Genomic DNA, 21,416 nt, shown 5'->3' on the forward strand with positions numbered 1-21,416 from the left:
AAGAGATACCGTGGCTCAGGGCCCATGGGTATCATCAGAGCAGGCTCATGCCGCTATAAAAAAAACCGCTCCAATCCTTTCGTGGTATCCATTCCAGTCCGTCCGATGCACCAACCGCCCATTATCTGCCATTCGGTTTCCTAAAGCATAGTCTTGAAAGAATAAATCTCAACACCAAGAAAAATGGCCCATCCTTGCATCCAGCAAGAGATGCCCGTCCGTTCCCTTGTATACATACTATACACAATTACTGATGGAGATCCAGGGGCCCCAATACTCGCAACCGCCAAATACACACCTGACGAGCAAGCTGAACCCCTCCGATCCCATCTGTTCCCGAAAACTTGTACAAAATAAAAGCTTGTCGACAAAGGTATCGTGAAAAAAAAAAACGTTGTCTCAATGCATCATCCTCATAAACTCCTTGAATCCCATGCTCGGTGTCTGTCCGATTTTCGGCCTGATCTTCCAATGCTGCTCTTTTTGTTGCTTTTTTTTGTTTTCTTTCTGTTTGAATCTGAAGTTGTATAATCACTCAACAGAGAACAGGACGATCTCTCCTTGTTCATTCTGTCGAAGTCGGAGTGATCTCCAGAGTTCTTTCTCTTCCTTGCCCTTACCCAACTCGCTGCCAGTAGCCTCACGCTCTCGGTGGAAACGCTTGAGAACTCTGTTTAAGCTGACGCCCTTCTCACTCTCAGGACCCTTGTCGACAAAGCTGAGGAAGACATCGGCTCGAGGCTTGTAGAGGACGACTTGTCCAGCGCTGGGGTCTGTTTTGCCATCTTTGCTCTGAGGGCGATACTCGATGAGCTGCTGAGGCTTCTTCTCTTTATGGGACTTCTTGGAAGAGGAAGAGCTCTTCTTGGTCTTGCTTGACGACTTGGTTTTCGTCTTGGACTTGGACTTGGGCTTGCTGCCGGCAATCATGCCAAAGAGGCTATGACCAGTAGAGGCATGCTTCGAGTGCTTAGAATGTTTGGAGTGCTTTGACTTCTTCAGAGGGCTCGCCGGAGAAACTTCCGGAGCGTCACCACCGGAGTAATCAGGGGATGGGGGGAATACAGGGCGCATCATACGGTTGATGCCGCCAGTGAGTCCTGAGTGAAGAACCGGCGGAGCATCCGTCATAACTTGGTCACTAGGAACATCGATATGTAATCGCTTGCGCTTCTTGTCCTTCTTCTCAGTGCTGATCCGGCTTTTGCGTCTTTCGGATTTTGAAGCGGGTGTAACAAATTCGGCGGCTGGCACGGGGCCACTTCCATATTCGACTGCAGGTTCATCGTCGTCATCCATGAAGCCGTATTCGTCGCCCTTGTCCTTGGGTTCGTATCGTACCAGTGAGTTGCCTGGCTCCGCGTCGAGATTCATGTTGGAAGCATTGGGTGTTTGTCCAGTTCCAACGAGGAATTCGAAAACATCAACATGTGGCTCCGGGGCAGCAGAAGGAGGCGTAGGAGCCTCTGGGGGCGGGCCGTTTGGCGATTCATCATCACTGCTTTCTTCGTACTCGGCCCAGCCGAACTGATCCTCAGGGACGTCTTCAACGTAGGCGTAGTGGCTCATGTTACCAGTGTTGTTGGGGAGAGTTTGAACTTCAGTCATGGCTTGGTCTTGGGCGTAGTGTTGCTGGTTATCGTTGGGGTGACTGTGTTTCTGTTTCTTGTTCTTCTTGTCCTTATAGAGCGCACCTTGGTACTTCTGGTCTTCGGTCATACAACTCTATATGATGTCAGACGATTACACGAGTTCAGGGGGGGAATGGCTACCAGAAAGCCTTGTGGTACATACGGTATGTGATCGGTATTGGACGCCAGGGAAATACACCATACAATCAATGCAGGTGAAGGTAGCGCCGCGACAGCGGTTACGATGAGGATCAAGCTTCTTCTTGGTAAGAACGTCGCCGCAGGCCTGTATGTAAGTTAGTATAACAAAGGACGGAGCTGATATAAACTACGGCATGAAGGGTATAAGTGGGATGCAAGACAATGGATACTCGTTCGATGCGGCGGGGTGGTGTACTGGGATATTTGAGGAATGCAAGGGGAGGCGAGAGCATGGCAAGACGGTTATGGTGGGCCAGGAGATCGGCATGGGGAAGAAGGGGTGTCCCTTGAAGGAGGCAGTTCGTGACAAGAATGGTGTGGTGGGAGTGATGTCAGGCGTGTATGAGGTTTGTTTAGGGGGGTGGGCATTGGCATTGGCATTGACGGGAGTGAAGGGGCATTTGTTTGAGAGATATGGAAACGGAGGGGGATAGGATATGGATATGGCTTGAGCGGCGGGAGTCTTTGGATAGCAGCATAACTACTAATCCATGGGAATGGATAAAAAGTCGAGACTTGGCGGATCGGAGTGTAAACAATGCAGAGAATACACTTCACCGAATAACGTACCTCACATGAAAAGGAAACCATGACTGTTCAGGGGACACTTGAGTGTCGATGGTGAATAAGATGTGTTTCGCTGTGCAGAGAAGAGAAGTAAACCTGCACAACGGTGCAGTTCTGAGAGACGGTCGGTATTTAACGGGAGACAACGCAGATTCAACGTCTTGAAGAGACTGCAGAAGTGCTGGCTTCCAAGAAGCTGAGAGGAGGGGCGCAAGGGCCAGGGGACGAAATGATTCGGCCGAGGGATGGTTTTGAGGCACGCAAAGCAAAAATAAAATCGGGGGCGGTGCTTTTTTCAGAGTTCTGTATGGCCTGGACGAGGTTGCTGATATGACAGGCGCAAAAGACTAGCTGCCGTAAGGTTGCGTTGGGTGTTGCTTGGGCACGACTTGGGCAGCATAAGCTCAACGAGCGATGAGAGGCAAAGAAAACGAGGCGAAATCAAGCAAGAGTCAGTCGCGAGCTCGAGGAATGCGTTGCGCCGACCAAAGTGAAAAGGCGGAAAACAAAGTTGGATGTTGACGATAGCACGAGATTGATGGAGGGGCGGGCGGGACAAAGCAGATAGCCCAGCACCAGCAGACGAGATTGAGTGCAGTCAGGTGGAGGGGTCCTTCGAGACCAGGGTCCGGCAAGCCTGAGTCTGAGTCTAAGACTGAGCCTCTACGGAGTACGAAGAGCACGGTTCTTGCGACGGGTTCCAGCTCCTGAGGATCACGTAGCGTAGCGTAGCGTGATGATGGAGGCGCGGGTATTGGGCGGGAAAGATGGCGTGTGATCCCAAAGAATTAAAATAGGAGGGCTCCAAAAGCAAGATGGAGGGATGAATATCAGTAGAGCTAAAGTCTCTTTGCAAATGACAAGAATGAACTGCACGCGCGCGCTGGAGAAAAGAGTGGGATGTTGCGGAAGAAAAAAAAATAGACGAGAAAAGGAGGGCGTTCCATTGATTAGAGTGGATGCTACAGATGGAACTACAGCACGAACCCGCTGTAGCGAACGCCCTGAAAGAGGGCAACCACAGCAACAACTGCAACTGACAGGAACAGGAATAGTGACAATAAAACACGAGATAACGACCGGACAGGAAGCATCGGATCCAATGCAGAGCATCTCACGCCATAGGAAGTTTGGGGGGGTTTGTTACCTGAACACCCAAGCAACCATCATAAACACCGTCAACAATCAACAGCCAACTCCAGCAAGGAAATGCTCAAAATAGTTCAGAACCAGTTCAGTCCAGCCCAACCAAAGCAAGCCTCCAGCATCCTGACTGTCTCAGCCTATGAGTGTGTGTGTGTGAGCCCGCTGCTGTAGCGACGCCTGCAACAAAATGATTGGACACTCATTCATTATTAGCAGAAACCCTGATATTGGGTGCTCATGATGATGACGATGATGCACACCTCAGAACTAACCCTGGAAACTCTGAAGCCGCTCACCCTGGATGGGTCTGATGCTCATCAGAACGCTAGTCCAGCCCGGCATTCCTTCAGGTCTTTGCGTACCATTGGCTGAGATATCAACCCAGACAGGGGCACTTATCAATGCAATGCCGCCCAGCAGGATAGGTTGGGTCTTGATTGGAGACTTTTCGCGCCTGTCAAATGTTTCTCGTCTATCACTTGTAGAAGAGAGTTGAGATGGTGTCAGGAGTTTGTACCAGGAGTGTCAGAGTTGAAGGCACAGCATGTTCCCCTTGCCTAGGGTTCGTGGCGCGCTTATTTCATAACTTGTGTGCCCTCGTTTCAAAGGGGCTTGACGCTTGTTCAATTTGATGTTGACGATCATTCGAACAGCGCATGTAGTAATGCGCCATCGAGATGCATGCTCCGCGCTTCGATACGGAGAGCAGTGTGTGCGTACCTGAGCTGTGGATGGACGGCTTTTTTTTGCATACTTTCTTGGCGTTCCATGCCAAACGCCCTGATTTGTCTGTAACATGCTTAAGATGTGCCATGGCATAATGAGGAAAAGAAGGGGCCTCAGAGCAGCAGCGCTCCTATGGATGGATTCCTGAGCAAAAAAAGGGACTCAGCACTTCACTACATGGGTTCTTCACCCACTTTGGACGACATCAGCCTGTTCGACTGTAGGAACTGCGGGGCAGATAAAGGGAAAGACTATGATATTTCTGCCTCTTGATAAGAGTTATGCGCTGTTCAGGTTGCTTTCTGGTCCATGGTCAATGGACATCATCCTCCTCTGGTAGCATGGCTCACAGCTACTGGTCCATGCTTGTGGTCTGCATGCGAAAGTAATCCAATAACTGTGAAATACGTGCTCAGCTCAGAGCTGCTTTGCTTCTTGCTTCGACACCCCCAAAAGGAATACAAATTCCATGTTAGTGTGCAATGACAACACTAGGTTCAGGGCCGTAGATTCCGTGGCCCCTTGCATAAAACTCTCCTCCTAGCTGGCATGTTTGCTTGTGTTATTGATCGTTCACCTATGAACTATCCCGCCATGCCCACGAGGTTATCATGCCGCTATCCGTCATCTGGCGACAGCATCTTACCCCGCCAAGCAAGATAGGTACAGCACGACAGGATAGCTGCCAGGTACAGGCGGGGGCTTTGGTTTGTCTATGGATGTCATACAACGAGTTTGACTGTCCCTCCAGTTCAACCTCGCTCGCCTCATATTCATCTTGGGTGGGCTCAGCAAAATGCGCCTTTATTTCAAAAGTGTCTCGTGGTCTGGTTAGCTCACCAGGCTATGCCTCTAATTATCTAGCTGATGGCACAAAGAGGCTAAACCACCGCGACGGTGGGCGCGGAAAGCCAAGATGAGGTTTGTCTCAGGGGATATCCCTGATCAGCATAACTGCTACAGCAAGCAGAGTATCATACGAAGCTGAGGAATGGAGACCCAGTCAGGCTAGGGGGGAGAACATTTGAAAAACATCAAAGGGCCGAGACGAAAGGGACGATTTGTATAAATTTCCTTAACCGCATTCCTCAGTTTTATCCCGAGAAATAAGGATAATTAGCTCTTCGAAAGACAATGTCCTAGACACTCGTGGACGGGCAGGAAGATACCCCCACACAGAGCTTGGGAGGAGGGAGGGCCGTCGCAGAAGATGAGATATTGTTTCATCGACCAAGAAAAGCAACTCCCTTCTGCCACAATTTGATAGTCAGTCACACATCACATCACATCCCGTCACATCCCATCGCAGAAGCTAGGGATATACTTACCAGCGTCTCGGACCTGGCTACTGAATGGGCTTATGCAGGCCATAGATACGGTCGATCGTTAGCCAGGAACCAGATTGTGATAATGTCTGTCGCTCTGGTATCACATTTGTGAAGTACCCATTTGTCAGTTCATCTTGACTCTTCATCAACATGCATCTAGTTGGACAGCACAAGCTTCCCTGATTCAGCAACCTTGGGGATATGAGCTAGGTACGTACGTACCGTCGTACTCCGTACCTATTCTGTAGTACGGGCGATATGTCAAAATCTTCCCGGATCAACAACTGGCGAGATTGAAGCCCGCTCTTTTATTATTTGTCAACATGATGATGTTGTTGGTCCGTGACGACGTGTTGGTAAGTAGACTTAAGGGCCTTGATCCTAAATGACAGAAATAGTCAGATGAGTTTAGGGCCATTTGGACCATCTAGGATAAACTCAGGATATTCTTTGCTTAACTATTTTGCGCACCCTCATCAAAGGTCATTGAAGCTCTTTCGTTTCTTCCTGCAAGGTTCCTAGCGTAGTTAAGTCGGTTAGGGTGTACATACGTTGAGCTCATTTCCACCGTCATGTCCGTACCCCTGGTTGGTTGTCATGTGGTTCATCTGTAACGAGAACAACAGGAGGCTGTGGTGATGAAAACCGTTTGACAGCTGACTAAAACTCATCAATCTCTTCATGCACCTGTGCGATGGCATACTGTATATTAACTATAGCGCCCCCTTGATCTCCTTGCCTCTGCTGATCTGTCTGTTTCGTCGCGTGTATCAGCTTCATTGGTGAGCGTAAGCTAGGAGGCTTCGGGTACCTGAAAGTAGCCCGCCGCAGAGGTACAGCCTCCGCTAAATTAGCGTTGACCGTTACCTGTGCTGCGCCCATGAGAGGAGTATCTTCATTTACCTTTCTCTCCACCTCATTGAGCTGAGATCACTCTGTGCCCCACCATCGACCTTTCAATGGAATATCCATCTCACCTCCAGAGTCCCAAAGTTATCGATATTGGCTGGATTGGTTCCTGTCTAGACATGGATGATGACTTCTAGGCAGATCTATTGTTGAGGTGCTAGCTGATAAGTATTGCAATTGTTGCTGGATTCAGAGCCTGAGGATTCGGCCCAGTCATTCGCTTTCTCAACGTAACTTTCTTTAGTTAATCTTCATTTCTTCTAGAATTTTGGCTTCACTTCTATTTCTCCTCATGACACCTACCTCGGCCAATACCAAATACCACTCCTTATCAGACTTTTGTTCCCTTGTATATTTTTGGGGCACTTGCACATTGTTCTACCATACTTGAGCATCGTCCACTTCTATTTGTGCTTCCACGTCTCTTGCCAACCTCGGTATCAATCCAAAGAAAGCCTTTCGACCCTTGTCATCCTCGTGCGTGGTACTTCCATAAGTGGGATCGCCGCCGAAGACAATCCCCAAGGAGCAAGAAAACTTTTGGCCTTAGATCAAAGGTGTCACAAATAACTTGAGCAGGGTTTCACCAAAGTCTATACTAGACTTGTCTAATTCTTTTTGTCACTCTTGGGTTCTTGGAAAGCGGTCCTAGGCTTTCTTGCTTCGCCTTGACGGTCGCCAGGGGCAGCTTCAACAAATTCAGTTCAGCTTGTTGCTTTTAGGTCTAGAGATCGAGGAGGCACACGCAATATTTACCTAGTACCTTACTTACCTCCCATACGGTGATTACCTTAAGTATAGGTCTAGGTGGTTTGGCAACTCCTGTCACGGTGTCACCTCTTCCTTCCTGCCTTTGCCCCCCTCAGCAAACCCCGAGCCATATTTCCAATATCTTGGGTGACAGGGCCTTGATCAACTCAACATCTTATCATCCAGACAGCTTCGAATACCCAGTACTTTTTCTTGGGACAGTCACCGTCTTTTCGACCCTCGCAGTTCGCGACCACCTACGATCTATACGAACGGATACCATATGCCCCTTGTTGCAGTCTCCGGCCTGTCTCCAGTCTCCGCCGTCAATCACTGTCGGGGGTTCCATCTCCCCATACAGTCCATCTCACTCTGGGTTGATAGGTAGACAGACATACACGGTCTACCTTCACCTGCACTGCATCAGCATCTGCATCTGCAGCGATATTGTTGTAATGCCCAGCAAACCGACCAAAGCAACCATGTCCAGCTCCAACTCTCCCACATCTCAAACCTCCAACAGCTACGTCGAGCAGACCGTCTCGGTATTGAGCTCGGTCGCCAGCTATATGCGTCTGCCCGCGCTGGCTTCAACGGTACGTCCACTATACTGCAGCTCGACTGACAAAATAGTCTTGCCTGCAGCCATCCATACCTACCTAGGGACTATTCTAATGTCAATGCGCATACAATAGGGTCTCGCCGCCGTCCTCACATCATTACTTTACTTTAAACAAAAGTCCGTATCCCAACACCATCACCATCACCGCCTCGGTCTCCAACTCCCCTTGCTAGCTGCTACCGACCTCCTCTTTCTTTGCCTGACCCGCATCATCATCAAGCCGAGCCCCGCTAACCCTGCATGTATTAGGGCTCTCATTTACCCGAGCAACATTCCCGCAAATTCTCGTTCAGACGTCCCCAAGCCTTCAGACTTTGGCATCTCAAATTTCGAAGAACTTTACATCCCGACCGACGATGGCGAGAAGCTCTCAGCCTTCTACATCCGTGGCCCTCGCGGCCACAAGAACTCAAACATCACCATCTTGATGTTCCATGGCAATGCTGGCAACATCGGCCATCGGTTACCTATCGCTCGAATGATTATAAACTACATTGGTTGCAACGTTTTTATGCTCGAGTATAGAGGCTACGGTTCATCAACAGGCCAGCCCGACGAGTCGGGTCTCAATGTTGACGCGCAGACTGGGCTCAACTATCTGCGGCAGCGGGCCGAGACACGCGATCACAAGCTCATGGTTTACGGCCAGAGTCTGGGCGGTGCCGTCGCTATCAAGCTTGTCTCCAAGAACCAGGAAGCGGGTGATATCGCTGGTCTGATCTTGGAGAACACCTTCCTCTCCATCCGAAAGCTGATCCCTTCCGTTGTGCCCCCTGCCAAATACCTTACCCTGCTATGCCACCAAGTCTGGCCCAGTGAGTCGGTTCTCCCCAACATCACAAAGGTGCCCACGCTTTTCATCAGTGGCTTGCAGGATGAGATTGTTCCGTAAGTTCCTCTGCACCCTCTCTTCCCCCGCTACCCCTGGTCCTGTGATGATTAAATTTGCATCACCCACAAAAGTTGAAGTACCCTCGTGGTCTTGATATGAAAGCAAATACTCCCTGATGATCGACATTTATTCTTCTACTGCAGCATAGCGCAACACAGAACACGAAGCTAATGTATGCCAGGCCAAAACACATGAAACAGCTGTATGACCTCTCCGCCGCACCCACCAAGCGGTGGAAGCCTCTTCCGGGTGGTGATCATAACTCAAGCGTCCTGGAAGAAGGTTACTTTGAAGCCATGTCAGATTTCATCGCTGAGGTAACGGGTGATACACCACAAGAGAAGACACGTTTGTAGAGACTGGGTATATCTCGTTTAATATTCCATTATGCATGCATAGCCTTGGTGAAGGAAGGAAAACGCACGGACAGCATCACACTCACGATTGACGACACCTCCTTTTTGTATTACCACACCTCTTCGTACACTTTCTTTGCTAGTCCACATTTATGTACACGCTCAGCACTCGCAAATAGTGGACTCGCAAACCTCGAACTAGAAAAGAAACTTGGCATTGATGAGACATTGATAAACTACTTTTGAGTTTGTTTGCTTGCGCTTGTGGTGGCCTTGGTGGTGGGGCATCTCGAGCCTCGTGATCCCTCCCAACCCGATGTTCGCGTGATGCGAAAAAATGAACAGTTGATGTTACATCAATGTCTTATTTGCAATCCTTTGGGTGTCGAGCAAGAAAATATCAGACCTTCGTACAGGTTATCATGATAAACTCAACAAAGGGTATCCTAAAGTTATACCAAACTTAGGCTAAAGTTATCCTAAAGTCATACCAAGTTAACTTAGGTCGTTTTGTTATTTAGGATCCAGTTTCTAAGTTTTCTTTCCTCCCTAGGGTGCAAGAAAATTTATGGCATTCGATGAGGGCGATCAAGTGGAGGGTGTTGAGTAGGATAATGCTGAGACCACAGTCCTCAGACGAAAGGTGCCGAGGAGAAATATATTGATGCGAAGATGGCTGATGCTGGGCTACTCCACGAGCCAAGCTGAATAGGTAAGATGTCGTCGATACTCTTGTCAGTTTGTATGGGTGTTCCAAACTGCTCTCCTGCTAATGTTTGCTCTGCTTTAACCTTCTCTACAGCCAGTATCATCGTATTGATAGCTATTTTATAGACATGAGAGAAAGGATAGTTTCTTTGACTACAATCACGACAGATGCCAGCCTGAATTGGCGTTCTATGCAGGCGCCTGGTTATCTCGACTCGTTTTGGTGACTCATCCTCCGGTCTCTCGTGTAAGCTGGAGCAAGTGTGGACAATGACAACTTTGTCACATCCCCACAGACGTGCTATAGCCATCTAATGCAGCATCTTCAAGTCCATTGATGGACTGCCTCGCCACCGATATCTTCTGCCGGTCAATGCTATCTCCCTTCTCAGTAGGAACCCACGCCTCCTGTTATCAGTGTTTGGCTTCTCAACTTATCAAGCATCGTGTAGACGATGATCATAACTTCGACAGTCTGGTAAAATGTTCTGCGTCCGTCTGCGGTCCATTCATCGCGTCTCTCAAATATCCCATTCGTCGTATATTCGAGTTGGCTAGCAGTTGACGAATCATTCTATGAAATGCCATTGATTCCTGTTCCGTTAGCTTGTCCTCGATGACGCCAACAACTGCAGATTTACTTGTGGAGGAGTCAACGAAGACATAGGATAATGCTCCTAAACGATAAAATGGCTTATGTAGACCAAGTCATAACATGTAGGTAGATTTAGATAGAATATCTTAGGACCATCCCAGTGGACTCTTTAAGTAGCTCATTCTTGTCACCTAATTCTGGAGTCCTGCGGCTTCTGACAACTTAAGGGCTGTCTTGCTAGAAAATGTTCTTGCTACTTGATGTCTCTGACACCAAATTTGTTCTCAGTCGTGGACTAGCAAGGCCATAGAATTCTTGTACTCCGTGATCAACTTCGGTAAGTGGTTAGACTCGGACGCCCTTCCTATGTGCCCTTGCACATACACTCACTGATGCCTCTAGCATTCGACGTCCCCATCAAGAGCAGCCCAGACCTTTCCCACCTCCGGTTGTTGCGGCCTCTTCTTCTTGAGTCCTAGTAGTAGTTTGCGCCCGGGCTTTGCCTCTTCGGGTGCAGGAGTAGAAGACAAGGACATTGGCCTAGAAGCCGCGCGTCCAGCTACGGCACTCCATCCTCCAGTACCGGCTCGGAGGGGTACCTCTCGCCGAGAAATTGCACCGGTAGCATCTGAGTGGCAGAGCAAGACGCTTTCAGCGAGCTTTTCACGGCGGATAGTCTGCTCGATCCGAGGTTTGAGGACTTCTAGGCTCTTTTCCATGGGTGCAGGTGTGAGAAATGCGGAATATGAGACTGAAGCTTTGATGAGAACTTCCTCATTCAGAAAATCAACCTTGAAGCTGAAGCCTTGAAGGGATGTGAGATCCGGTTCAAGAGTAGTGTTTACTTCCTCGATGGTCAGACCGAAGCGAGGCTCCGTAAGTACCAGAGCATTGAAAGGCTCAGTCTCGAGAATTGGGGGACTTGGAGGTCGAATGGCAGCCGCAGCCGCAGCTTCGGCAACTTGAGATGCTCGGATCTTGACACACTGCGCAAGTGTCTTCGTCGGGGCTGAAACGAACTTATCTGATTTCCACACAAGAACAGACCGGTGAATGTCGTAGTCCTCACTCTTACTCTCGAAGCCGAAGTCCTCGGCGAGCAAGTGAAGAAATTGGCGTGACTGGTTCTTCATGGGCTCATATCGTAGACGAACTTCGTCTTTGTTAGCAGCAAATACTCGGAACTGGCTCTCCTGAGCATCTCCCCATGATTGCATCTGTTTATAAAGCTTCAGAGTATTATCCGAGAAGGGAATATGGTCATTGGTGTGAGAAGCAGGGTCGATATTAAGAGCTGCGGCCAGGCGACGGTTGCGGTCAAGTCGTTCGCACTCCTCATCACATCGAACCTCTGGTCGGCTCGGAGTAGGGTTGCTCGTACTTGCTAGGCACTTGAAACTCTGCTTGTGATTACCACATGCACAGCTGGTGGACATCTTTACCTGACAAGCTGTTGATTCCTTGCAGGCTAGTACGTGTGTTAGTGGCAAGCTTAAAACTGGGTTTTATCGACTTACGAGTTTGTCCATGGCAGACGCTCTGGCATGGGTGGTTACATAGCAGCTTGGGCTTTCCGCATATTTGCTCGCAACCGTTCTGAGCGTCTCCGCATTCTCCGGGGCGATGACATAGCTTTTTACAGGTATGGAGCCCGCAGGAAAGTTTCTGTCCGCATTGCTCTCCGCAATGAGCCTCTTGCAAATGACAAGGCTTGTTGTGAAACGTCGTCTTTCCACAGATGCATCGCTTCTGAACGAGGTATGTGCATGGCGGGCAGGATACATCATCAGGATGGCACTGATGGTCAACAGAAGGATGTCCACATGCAGTCTGCCGCTGGCACTGGTTAGTGCAAGATGGCTGTCTCGTTCCGCATGGTTGTGGAGGATGCAAGACTGTCTGGCCGCAATTGCACGAAACTTCTTCCCAGATAGCCTCGGGACAGCTTTGGCAAGCTCCGCGGTGACAGAGTTGCTCGCAAAAGTGACTACCACATTTAAGTGGTCGTCCGCAGACGGCGACACAGATATGCTCGGCCTCAACTGGTAGCGAATCAGGGCCCAGGCGTTGCTTCTTCTGCTGAGCAATACGCTGAGATGCCTTCTTTTCACCCGGGCAACAATGCTCTCCGCATCGGTGTCTTCCGCAGTTACGAGTAGCCTGGCATATCTTGAAGCATAGGGGATGTTGGATGTTTCCCTCATGGCAGATCGTCTCGCCCGTGACTCGGCCACAGCGGCAGTCAATCTCCATCGTTTGAGTGCAAGGGTCGCATTCCCCAGTGTGGCACAAGGATTGGCAGAGATGTCCGCATTCCAGCTTCTTCTCGCAAATCCTCTTACAGTGAGGAACTTTATCTTCACAAGACTGACGAGGCTGCTCCATGAGATCCTTGAGCGGTGTCCTGCCGCAAGGGCAATGGGTGACAGCGTCCGGAGAGAAAGGGCAATGAGCCGAGACCTCTTCTTGCGGGTGACAAGAAACCTGGCAACGATGTACACCACAGTCGAAGGCTCTTCCGCAAGCACTCTCGCAGCTAAAAGAGCCCTCAAACCAGGAACTGCTGCCCAGATCGAAGAGATCGAACGAGTCGCATATGTCTTCCTGTTTGGAACATTGCATCTCCTTTTGCACGCGTCCACAATAACACCTAGCTTCGACCAGCACGTCGCAGGTACCGCAGACACCTGGATGGCATGTTTGAGCACATTCATGCTGACCACAAGGTAGAAAATCGCCACAACGCTCTCGACAACTCCACCCGTTGTAGTAATCGGTATCCCTACAGTTCTTTCGCTGAGAGTGCTTTCCACAGTAACAGGGCTCCGGTGGGCTCAATACGGTGCACGGAGGGCATGGGCCAGGATGACATTGAAGAGTGCATGGGTGGGAGCATGTCGATCTATGCTTGGAACATGTTTGCCCACATGAATGAGGAGGCAAGATGCTGTTCCGACTAGGCTGCGTTTCTTTGCCGCACCAACACGAACTATTGCCTGGTCCTTCTATCAACGTTGAGTTACACCCAGGGCAACGCCATGATTGGTCGCCGCTCTCCTCGTTGACCTTCATGGACGTATCCCACCATTGGTGGGCACATTCAAGATGGACGACGGTCCAGCAGGTAGTGCACGACCAGACCTCAGTTTTTCGAGTCACCTCTTCGGTGCAGATACGGCACTCATAGTTCCAGTTGACGATGTCTTCCTGAATTCGTTGCCATAATTCTGAGGCAGTCGACTTGGGAACCTCTCGGCGGGGCCTACCCTGCTTGCGGTCCCTTGTACGGTTTCTTGAGCGTCCTTGGCCTATGGGCCGAGGTGCGCTTGGTGGTTGCTGTTGGGCACTATAGTTATCAGTATGATGTATTACCTTGGGGCTACCGATCCTACCTCCTCTGGGACACAGGCTGTCCAGGCACGAATGCCGGGGCGTCTGCACTCAAAGATGCATCCTGAGCAACCTCTGTTGGTTGCTCAGTTGTAGTCAAGCGTCCACCAAAAGTACGCTGCGGTCCCATGGAGAACACGCCTCTCCCTTGGTTTGCTTGCCCTCGAGAACCACCTCGATTACCTCGCCGGTTTCTTCTGCTTCTAGAAGACCCTGAGCTTTCGGGGGCGGCTATGGTTTGTGCAGCAACAGCGGCATCGGCAGGCCCTGTCTGAGGGGCATCTCCGCGACCCTCGGGAACTTGTGCTGAATCATCCTGTCGCTGGCCACGATTCCGTCCTCCCCTTCCCCTACGGCGTCCTCCACCTGAACCTCCCCGAGAACGTGATGCTGAACCCTGGCCCTCCCTTTGAGACCGATTTGGGGCATTATTTCGTGCCTGATGAGATGTACGGCTAGTCTCTTGCTCGGCCATGATGGCGGAGATCACGGTCGTGAGCTGAGAAGTCGTGGCTGTTGCAAATATTGCGCTATGTAGTATAAAGCGTCTTCAAACTGCGAATAAGAAATAGGAAAACAATGAGCTTGCAGGCGAAGGGAGAACTTGGAAGGAGAAAGTGGGGAAAGATTTTCGACTGCTTCTTCACGAGAGCGAGAGTTAGAGGAGCAGGGAAGAAAGTATCGAGGAAAGGAATCTAGAAACCTTATGATATATTACGCTGTTTGCAATAAATTCTTAGGAGGCGTTGAAAACCGGTGGAGCCCTGTACGCTTCCGTGTGGCGAAGCCAATCTGACAAACATAGACACTTATTGGTTGGTTCGATAGTCCATCAGAATGAGTCACCAACAGGAACCACCTCTTTTGGAGGTTTAAAACTGTCCATTTTTTTATCTCAGCAGCCAGAAAATTGAGTCCACCCACGAACGTAGCCCTTAGTGGAAAGAAAGAGTCACTGATGCTGACATATCAGCCTAATTTCCGTTTCTGCCTGGAAACCCCTAGACGTCACTCCCCTAAGGTATTGTGGCTGAAAACCCGTAACCGCCACACATCAGCAGTTGTGAGAGTCAAGGTTTATCAGTGAACATTATACTAACATATTGGCTGCTTTGCAGCAATGGTTCAAACGAGTCTTTTATGTTCCGGTGAAAATCACTCATCATATCAGGTCATTTGAAACCATGATTACTTTAGCTACTGCCATTGAGCTTGCTTCAGGGTAACCATCAGTCGGGGAACAAGAAAACATCGGACCTTAATATAGCATATTAAAATAAACTCTCTGTTAAAGGTATCCTAAACTTATTCCAAGTTACCAAGTCTTTTTATCACTTAGGATAGAGATCCTGAGTTGTCTTTTATCCCCTAGACATCTATCCTAAGAGAGGCAAGAAAAGTTTAGGCGTCAATCCTGAGTAATAATCGAGTTAGGACCTTGGACTACAGATTCTGTTATAACTCAGGCCCCAGACCAAGCCAGCTGCTGAAAAAGTATGGAAATAACCCAAAGAAGGACATTATAAGTTCTTCATAAAGCAAGTGCTGTGAAAACAAGTCTTCGCAAGAGATTCAAGCTCTATTGTTAGAGACTAGGTTTTGAATATTGCTAGAAGATTACTAAACTGCCACAAAAGCCTATTAGATAAGGTACATATAGAAACCAGCATATCTTGGCACTATCGTGAACTTACAGGTGACATTGTCAAGGAGATATAGCCAGGATCAGAAGACTCCTATGTGAACTATCCAAAACTGTTAGATCTCAGAGTTACTGTAATGAGAATCAAGCTACCCAAACTGGTCACAGGGTGCGGATCCTATATTGAAGCGGAGGATTCCCTATTTACAACCCGATTCCTTCATCCACTAATAGCTTGTGATTTCCATGGTTGCGGCTCACCTCGGGTTTAACATCCCCGGCACATCTGTCAACACGACAGAAGCACAGGCGGTTACTTGTTAGCCAATTTGCGTATGCGCAGGGCAGAACGGAGCATGTTGAATGGATATCGGCATGAAGTGCGACGCAATATTGATCACGTTGACAAGAGATCTCGGGAGAGGCCGGGATGTCGGTACCGGCTCCACTTCCGGCCTAGACATAAACACCATCTCACCCACGACAATTGTAGTTTGACAACAGCTGAGGAATCAAAGATCCTTGAAAAAAGTAGTCACCTTGAAAGTTTGATGGTCGAACAATTAGCTTGAGCTGGCGTTCAGCCGAGGACATGGTTCAAAAGCAACCATAACATATAACAAAGTCTTCAAGATCAGGACCATATCCAGCTTCATATTGCCTGTGACAGCAATGATTCTCGTGAAGCCAATTGGTGATCGCTCAAACAGCGTCATAAGTAGACAGAGACAGCTTCCTTTGAGGCTCTGGGCCCCCAATATCCGTCTGGGGTACGGGTGCTCCATATTCTCCATATGGAGAGGAGCTCGGGACAGCCTCCAACGCCCAGGATAGCTTCTCACGAGCTTCACAGGTTAGGAGCTAGGCTCGGTAGTGTGGCGGCTGCAGTCTTTAATACACGCCCCTCCACCATGAAATACCTAATTGCTTGTTGCAGACGGACAACCTCCGAAGGTCCCCATGCTTCAGCAGTACCCTCACGAGGGGATAGGAAGAAAACCAAGGACAAGTATCCTGAGAAACAAAAATACTTGGACAGGTTTAGCATAACTTAAACATCTTTCTAGTTGGCTTATTATAGCACCTTGAATACATGTCTTACGTCTTTTGGCCCCATGAACATTCAGTCCCAGACCTTCGGTGAGTTGAAGGGAACGGCCCCGGTATCGATGACAATTCTGCACCCCGGGTAGAATTTAGATCTTACACCAACATCAGACATAAAAACAACGAGAAGATAATGTAGAGAGAACTGCGGTCTCCAAGGTTTGCTCGGGGTTAGGAGTTTAGATATTGTGGTAACACAACGGGAATGGTTGAGGTAAGATGTAGATAGACCATGCACGTGACCTCAACGTGGATTTCCCGTTCGGCGCGTTGAATTTGAGTGCGAGGGACAGCCGTCAACCTCAACGCAACGACAGGTCACTCCATCTCCGGATTCCACGAGACGTCGCCCGTACAAATCCTCCAAAATGGCTGCTCTGATCAAGGCTGCGAACGCCAAAATCCGGTCAAACCCGGTGACTGACTATGTCTGCTCAACCCGTACGTCTTTCGAATATCCTGTCATGTTTTTTGCATGAGCTCCGATTCGCCTCCGAAAGCGCAATTTTGGGATACTGTAACTCAACAAACAACACCGCGGCTACAATGCATACAAAAGCAGATTTTAGGCATAGAAAAGATGCAGGGGGGAATGTTGTTCTCTGAAATATGTCAATTGGGCCGTTGGAGGTTGTGTTGATGTGCAATGCGTGTTTTGGAGCACGGCAGCCTCGGGGCGATCAGCGTGTCGAGATTTGCGACTGACTCTTGATATTTGCAGACTTTTGGGGCCCTGTCTCTAACTTTGGTATCCCTCTCGCGGCCATTATGGACACGCAGAAGAGCCCTGAATTGTATGGTAGACCAATAATGCATTGTCACCAAGCGTAACTGACTTTGCCTCTACTAGGATCTCGGGACAGATGACCGGTGCTCTCATCATCTACGCCGGTACTTTCATGCGATACTCACTGGCTGTCACACCTAAGAACTACCTCCTATTTGCCTGCCACTTTGTCAACGCTGGTGCCCAACTCACCCAAGGATACCGATACCTCAACTACCATTACTGGGGCGGAAAGGAGAATATGCCCAAGGAGCAGCTGGCACAGGCTGTCGAGGCTGCCAAGGGGAAGGTTGAGAAGGCCACGGAGAAGGTTCAGAATGCCGTCAGCAAATAAAGAGGTTACCTGACCGACGGTCACTGGAAGGGATCGGTGTGTCGGGCTGCATGCCGTCCATAATAGGAGTGTCCCCGGGTTGTACCTCGGGATTCGGAGAGTGGCAGCACACAGCTACCGCACAACAACGTCGTAACTTGACAAGAATTTGTTCCCTCGAACATCTAGAATCGCACCCCGAGTTGGGGTCTTTGCAGCACTCGTGCCTGAAGAGTTGCTACGAGAAGACCTTGTTGTGGGGGCCCTGAGGTCAATGAATATGGTTAGAGCAAACAAATCAAGCCTTCAGATGCCACATTGAATTATTGCGAGCAAGTGATGGGGAGGAGTGCTCCCCGGAAAACGGAGATTCAATCAATTCCCCGGGAGGGCTTCCGATGCTCTTCTCCTAATGGAAAATGATATCAGTGGTATGATATTTCGCATTCTACCAGTAGGATGTCAACTCTATGCTAGTCTTTCGTTCTTGCAGCAGTTTTGTGTACCGGGACTTATGTAACAAGACTTGCTAACGTTTTCGTTGTTACGGTCTCGACATTTGGAGACTTCGAGAAACAAGATATGTGTAGTCTCAATTCAGCAGCGATACAACTCAGGCACCCTTGTATCTGAGCGAAACAGGTCCATGAGAGCAAGGTTAGTACGTAGCTCCCTTGAAGTCAAGATACAAACATAGATCTGAACTAGGGGTGGACCCCTTGGTTCCCGAATCTTGCATAGAAGTTCCCGACTATTCTCGTGCCTGTGCCTGGCCCTCCCCCACCAGGTTCCCGAAGTGACGGAATAAGGTCAATGTGAAAGGGTAGGCCAGGGGTGAAGACTGACTAGCTGCCATTGATCAGCAAATGCAAGGTCAGTGTGCCTCCCTCAGCCTTTGTCAGGCGGATCCGGTGATGTTCTGGTCGGCTTCTGTCCATGAACGTGGGGATAAGCATTTCCTCTGTAAGTTTTGGGTCATCGGTGAACTACCTACAACGCCGGCAACACTTGCGGTTATTACCCAACCATTACCGCACCCGCGTGTTGCCTATGCTAACCGCCTGTCGGGTATGGAATGGCATCATCTCGAGCCTCCTGCGAGGATCCCACATGATCTGCATAGTCTGCAGCGCTTCTCGACTGTGTTTGAGTCGCGAGGACGGAGGTTGAGCTTAGAAGTCGGTCTCTTTCGGAATGGCATTGCTCAGCATTGAACGATAATCGGCAAACTATATATGTCTGTTTTTCGACACTACAACCACTTGAACGAAGAGTAACTGGTCACATAGAATTGTGATGTCTAGAAACCTCAGATGATTGCTATGTAATACCGAACTTACCTACTCCAGTGGAACATCCATAGGTCGATAATCCACTGTCATAGGCTCCAGATTTGACTCCAACTGCCTGTTCCAGCCCGGCATTTGTGAGGGGGAAACGCCAGTGCTTCAACCAATTCGGTCAACCATTTTTCTGGATACACGCCGTGCACCAATTAGTTGATCTCGAATAGAGAATGCCTTCCTATTCGGTTTTGCTCAGCCCTACCCCAATTGACTCTCGACTTAAAATTTCGACCTTTTGCCAACAAGTTATGCGGAGGGGTACACCGAAGTCCGAGGTCGGACCTAGCTCGCTTTCTGCACCTAAGGTACCTACCTTGTAGCGTAGTGAACAGCTGAGTATTCACACCTGGCAACTCATATCCAATCCGGGGATGATAGAAACTGTCCGTCTGACAAGAAAAGATTTTGTAAGTAGGTAAATTTCATCGCCAGTGGAGGCTCATGTCCTGTAGAGTGGCAGCATAGTGTCACAAAATCCGACATATTGAGCAAATAGTGGCCAAATGCGCACCAATGAAAGCGTCATTTTAGTCAACAAATGCAATGCGCCGGTCTTCATCCACCGAGAGATTGGTTAGGCAGGCTATGCCGCCATCATACTTGATAGTGCACGAGAAAAGAGGAGAGACCCTTGGATCGTTCGTTACATGTTGAGTACTTGGTTAACTTCCATGGTAGGAGTATTTAAAAGTTTCAGGAAATATTCTCGATGCTCAAGATAAAAAAAGACTGAAACTTGGGCCTGAAATGCATAAACCTTTTCTAGACAATGGATGCCGATTCCTTGTTGCTCATAAACCCCAAGCAGCTGGGATAGGGGGCGCTTTGGCTCGTCCGATCTCATCTAAAACTAAGTGGCCGCCGGTCTTTGACCTCCGTGGGGGTGGAATCCAGTGGGAATAAACGCATGATACAGACAGGAAATTGACTCGGAGAAGAAGTTGATCAAACATGGGCTGGGGCATTTTCTTCAAACGAAGTACGTACGAGCATATGTAACAGCACCAGGGCGTGATCGTCATTCGTGGTTGACAGAGGTTCACAGCCTGTAAGTCTGTGCAGCTCGATGTGACCTATCACGATCAGTGAACAGACAAACTGGTTGTCGAGTGTCCCCAATCACCTTTCCATTGGGTGACTGCGGGTTAAAATATAGTTTTTATAGCAAAATGATATGACTGTTGTGAAATCGGTATCATATACAGCCTAAAAAGAGGACAAGGTCAAGCGGCGAGCGGTGGGTAGTGTAAATGCTTCAAAACACCTTGGATGGCGATACGGTGATACCCCACATGCATCTTGTGGACTCGAGCCTGGTGGCCCTGGTAATGTATGATGCCCGGGGATTGCACAAGCTTTAGATTGAGATTCAAGCTTGGACAACAAAAGCAGTCAGGGTCCAATCAATGGTGGGGGTCAGGTAGATCTCTCTGGTTAAGGTGTGCGGTGTTACGGTGGACAGAGAGCGGCTGTGGTACCAATGACTTCAATCCCGAGATACTGCGGAAAATGTGATGCAGCAAGAGGGGAGGGAGGCTTCTGCGGCTCTGGCTGTTACAGCCACCAGGCCAGGGGTCCAGTGTGAATTAACCAGATGGTGCTGCACATCGTTCAGAACCGACAAACATCCTCGGCATTATGGAAGGCCCAGTATGATACCAACGTGGATCCTCTGACTGGACTTCCCTTGGTCCATGGCATCCATGGCAACCCATGGACAAGGCGAGCAGATTGCTCGCTCCTACGCCAACATCAGGCGGGTGGGACATATAAACCTCTAGAGGAAAGGTTGCGGTGCGGCAACCTCTAGAGGTTAGGATCAAAACCCCTAGAGGTAAGGTGCGCGCTGGTCGGTGTACGTGGACGAAACACAAGGAAGCGCAAAGCACCTTTAGGCCGGATTGTTGAGGACAAAGGCGTTTCGTTTGCCGAGAGGTTGAGTGAGTGAGATCTCGTCTGGCAAGGTGCGTGAGGGGAGAGATCGATGATCGGCGGGTGTTGAGATTATGTGAAAGCTCGAGAGATGAATATCGCGATATAGGCAGATAACTAGAGCTGATAGTAAAGCTCCGAGCTCGAGCCAAATAATACCCTCAAGTCATGGAGGGGAGACCAGTCACTATCAGAGAGCGTTGATTGGCCAATGGCTTTGGTTGAACAAAGATGTGTCGGCGGAATGAGTTGCGTCAACTCACACGCTTTTTTTATACAATTTTTTTTCTTACTCCTTTTTCTATTTCTCGCTGTTCGTTGCAAACAGGACCGAGAAAACAGGCCGCTGTCAAAACCCATCATATCGGTTCGTGGATTGCCAATCGTCGCGTTTCGAAGCACTGTCACTTGCCCAGCCGGATGCCTTTGGCCATCTGATAGGCGCTCCTCTGAGTTAAGTTAGTACTA

The 21,416-nt window shown here is 49.2% G+C and overlaps 4 protein-coding genes across 4 annotated transcripts; 2 read left to right on the forward strand and 2 right to left on the reverse strand.

Annotated features, from left to right (window-relative positions):
- Positions 1-531: 531 nt before the first annotated feature.
- FTJAE_11663 (cell growth regulating nucleolar LYAR) lies at positions 532-2,065 on the reverse strand (the record flags this gene model as incomplete). The annotated part of the gene is made up of 3 exons (XM_037344629.1): positions 532-1,725; positions 1,795-1,917; positions 2,003-2,065. 3 exons carry the CDS (start codon positions 2,063-2,065, stop codon positions 532-534), a joined length of 1,380 nt encoding a protein of 459 aa, XP_037201285.1.
- Positions 2,066-7,740: 5,675 nt separating this feature from the next.
- On the forward strand, positions 7,741-9,128 carry FTJAE_11664 (bem46 family; the record flags this gene model as incomplete). Its single annotated transcript, XM_037344630.1, has 3 exons — positions 7,741-7,854; positions 7,954-8,768; positions 8,954-9,128. 3 exons carry the CDS (start codon positions 7,741-7,743, stop codon positions 9,126-9,128), a joined length of 1,104 nt encoding a protein of 367 aa, XP_037201286.1.
- Positions 9,129-10,829: 1,701 nt separating this feature from the next.
- On the reverse strand, positions 10,830-14,296 carry FTJAE_11665 (cysteine-rich NFX-1; the record flags this gene model as incomplete). Its single annotated transcript, XM_037344631.1, has 5 exons — positions 10,830-11,811; positions 11,874-11,899; positions 11,949-13,213; positions 13,455-13,777; positions 13,824-14,296. The coding sequence occupies 5 exons, from the start codon at positions 14,294-14,296 to the stop codon at positions 10,830-10,832; spliced, it is 3,069 nt and encodes a 1,022-aa protein (XP_037201287.1).
- A 2,642-nt stretch (positions 14,297-16,938) lies between these two features.
- Positions 16,939-17,691, forward strand: FTJAE_11666 (small nuclear ribonucleoprotein B and B; the record flags this gene model as incomplete). The annotated part of the gene is made up of 3 exons (XM_037344632.1): positions 16,939-17,011; positions 17,292-17,364; positions 17,421-17,691. The coding sequence occupies 3 exons, from the start codon at positions 16,939-16,941 to the stop codon at positions 17,689-17,691; spliced, it is 417 nt and encodes a 138-aa protein (XP_037201288.1).
- Between the last annotated feature and the right edge of the window lie 3,725 nt (positions 17,692-21,416).

Source organism: Fusarium tjaetaba, assembly GCF_013396195.1.
Source record: "Fusarium tjaetaba strain NRRL 66243 chromosome Unknown NRRL66243_c0000297, whole genome shotgun sequence".
NCBI lineage: Eukaryota > Fungi > Ascomycota > Sordariomycetes > Hypocreales > Nectriaceae > Fusarium > Fusarium tjaetaba.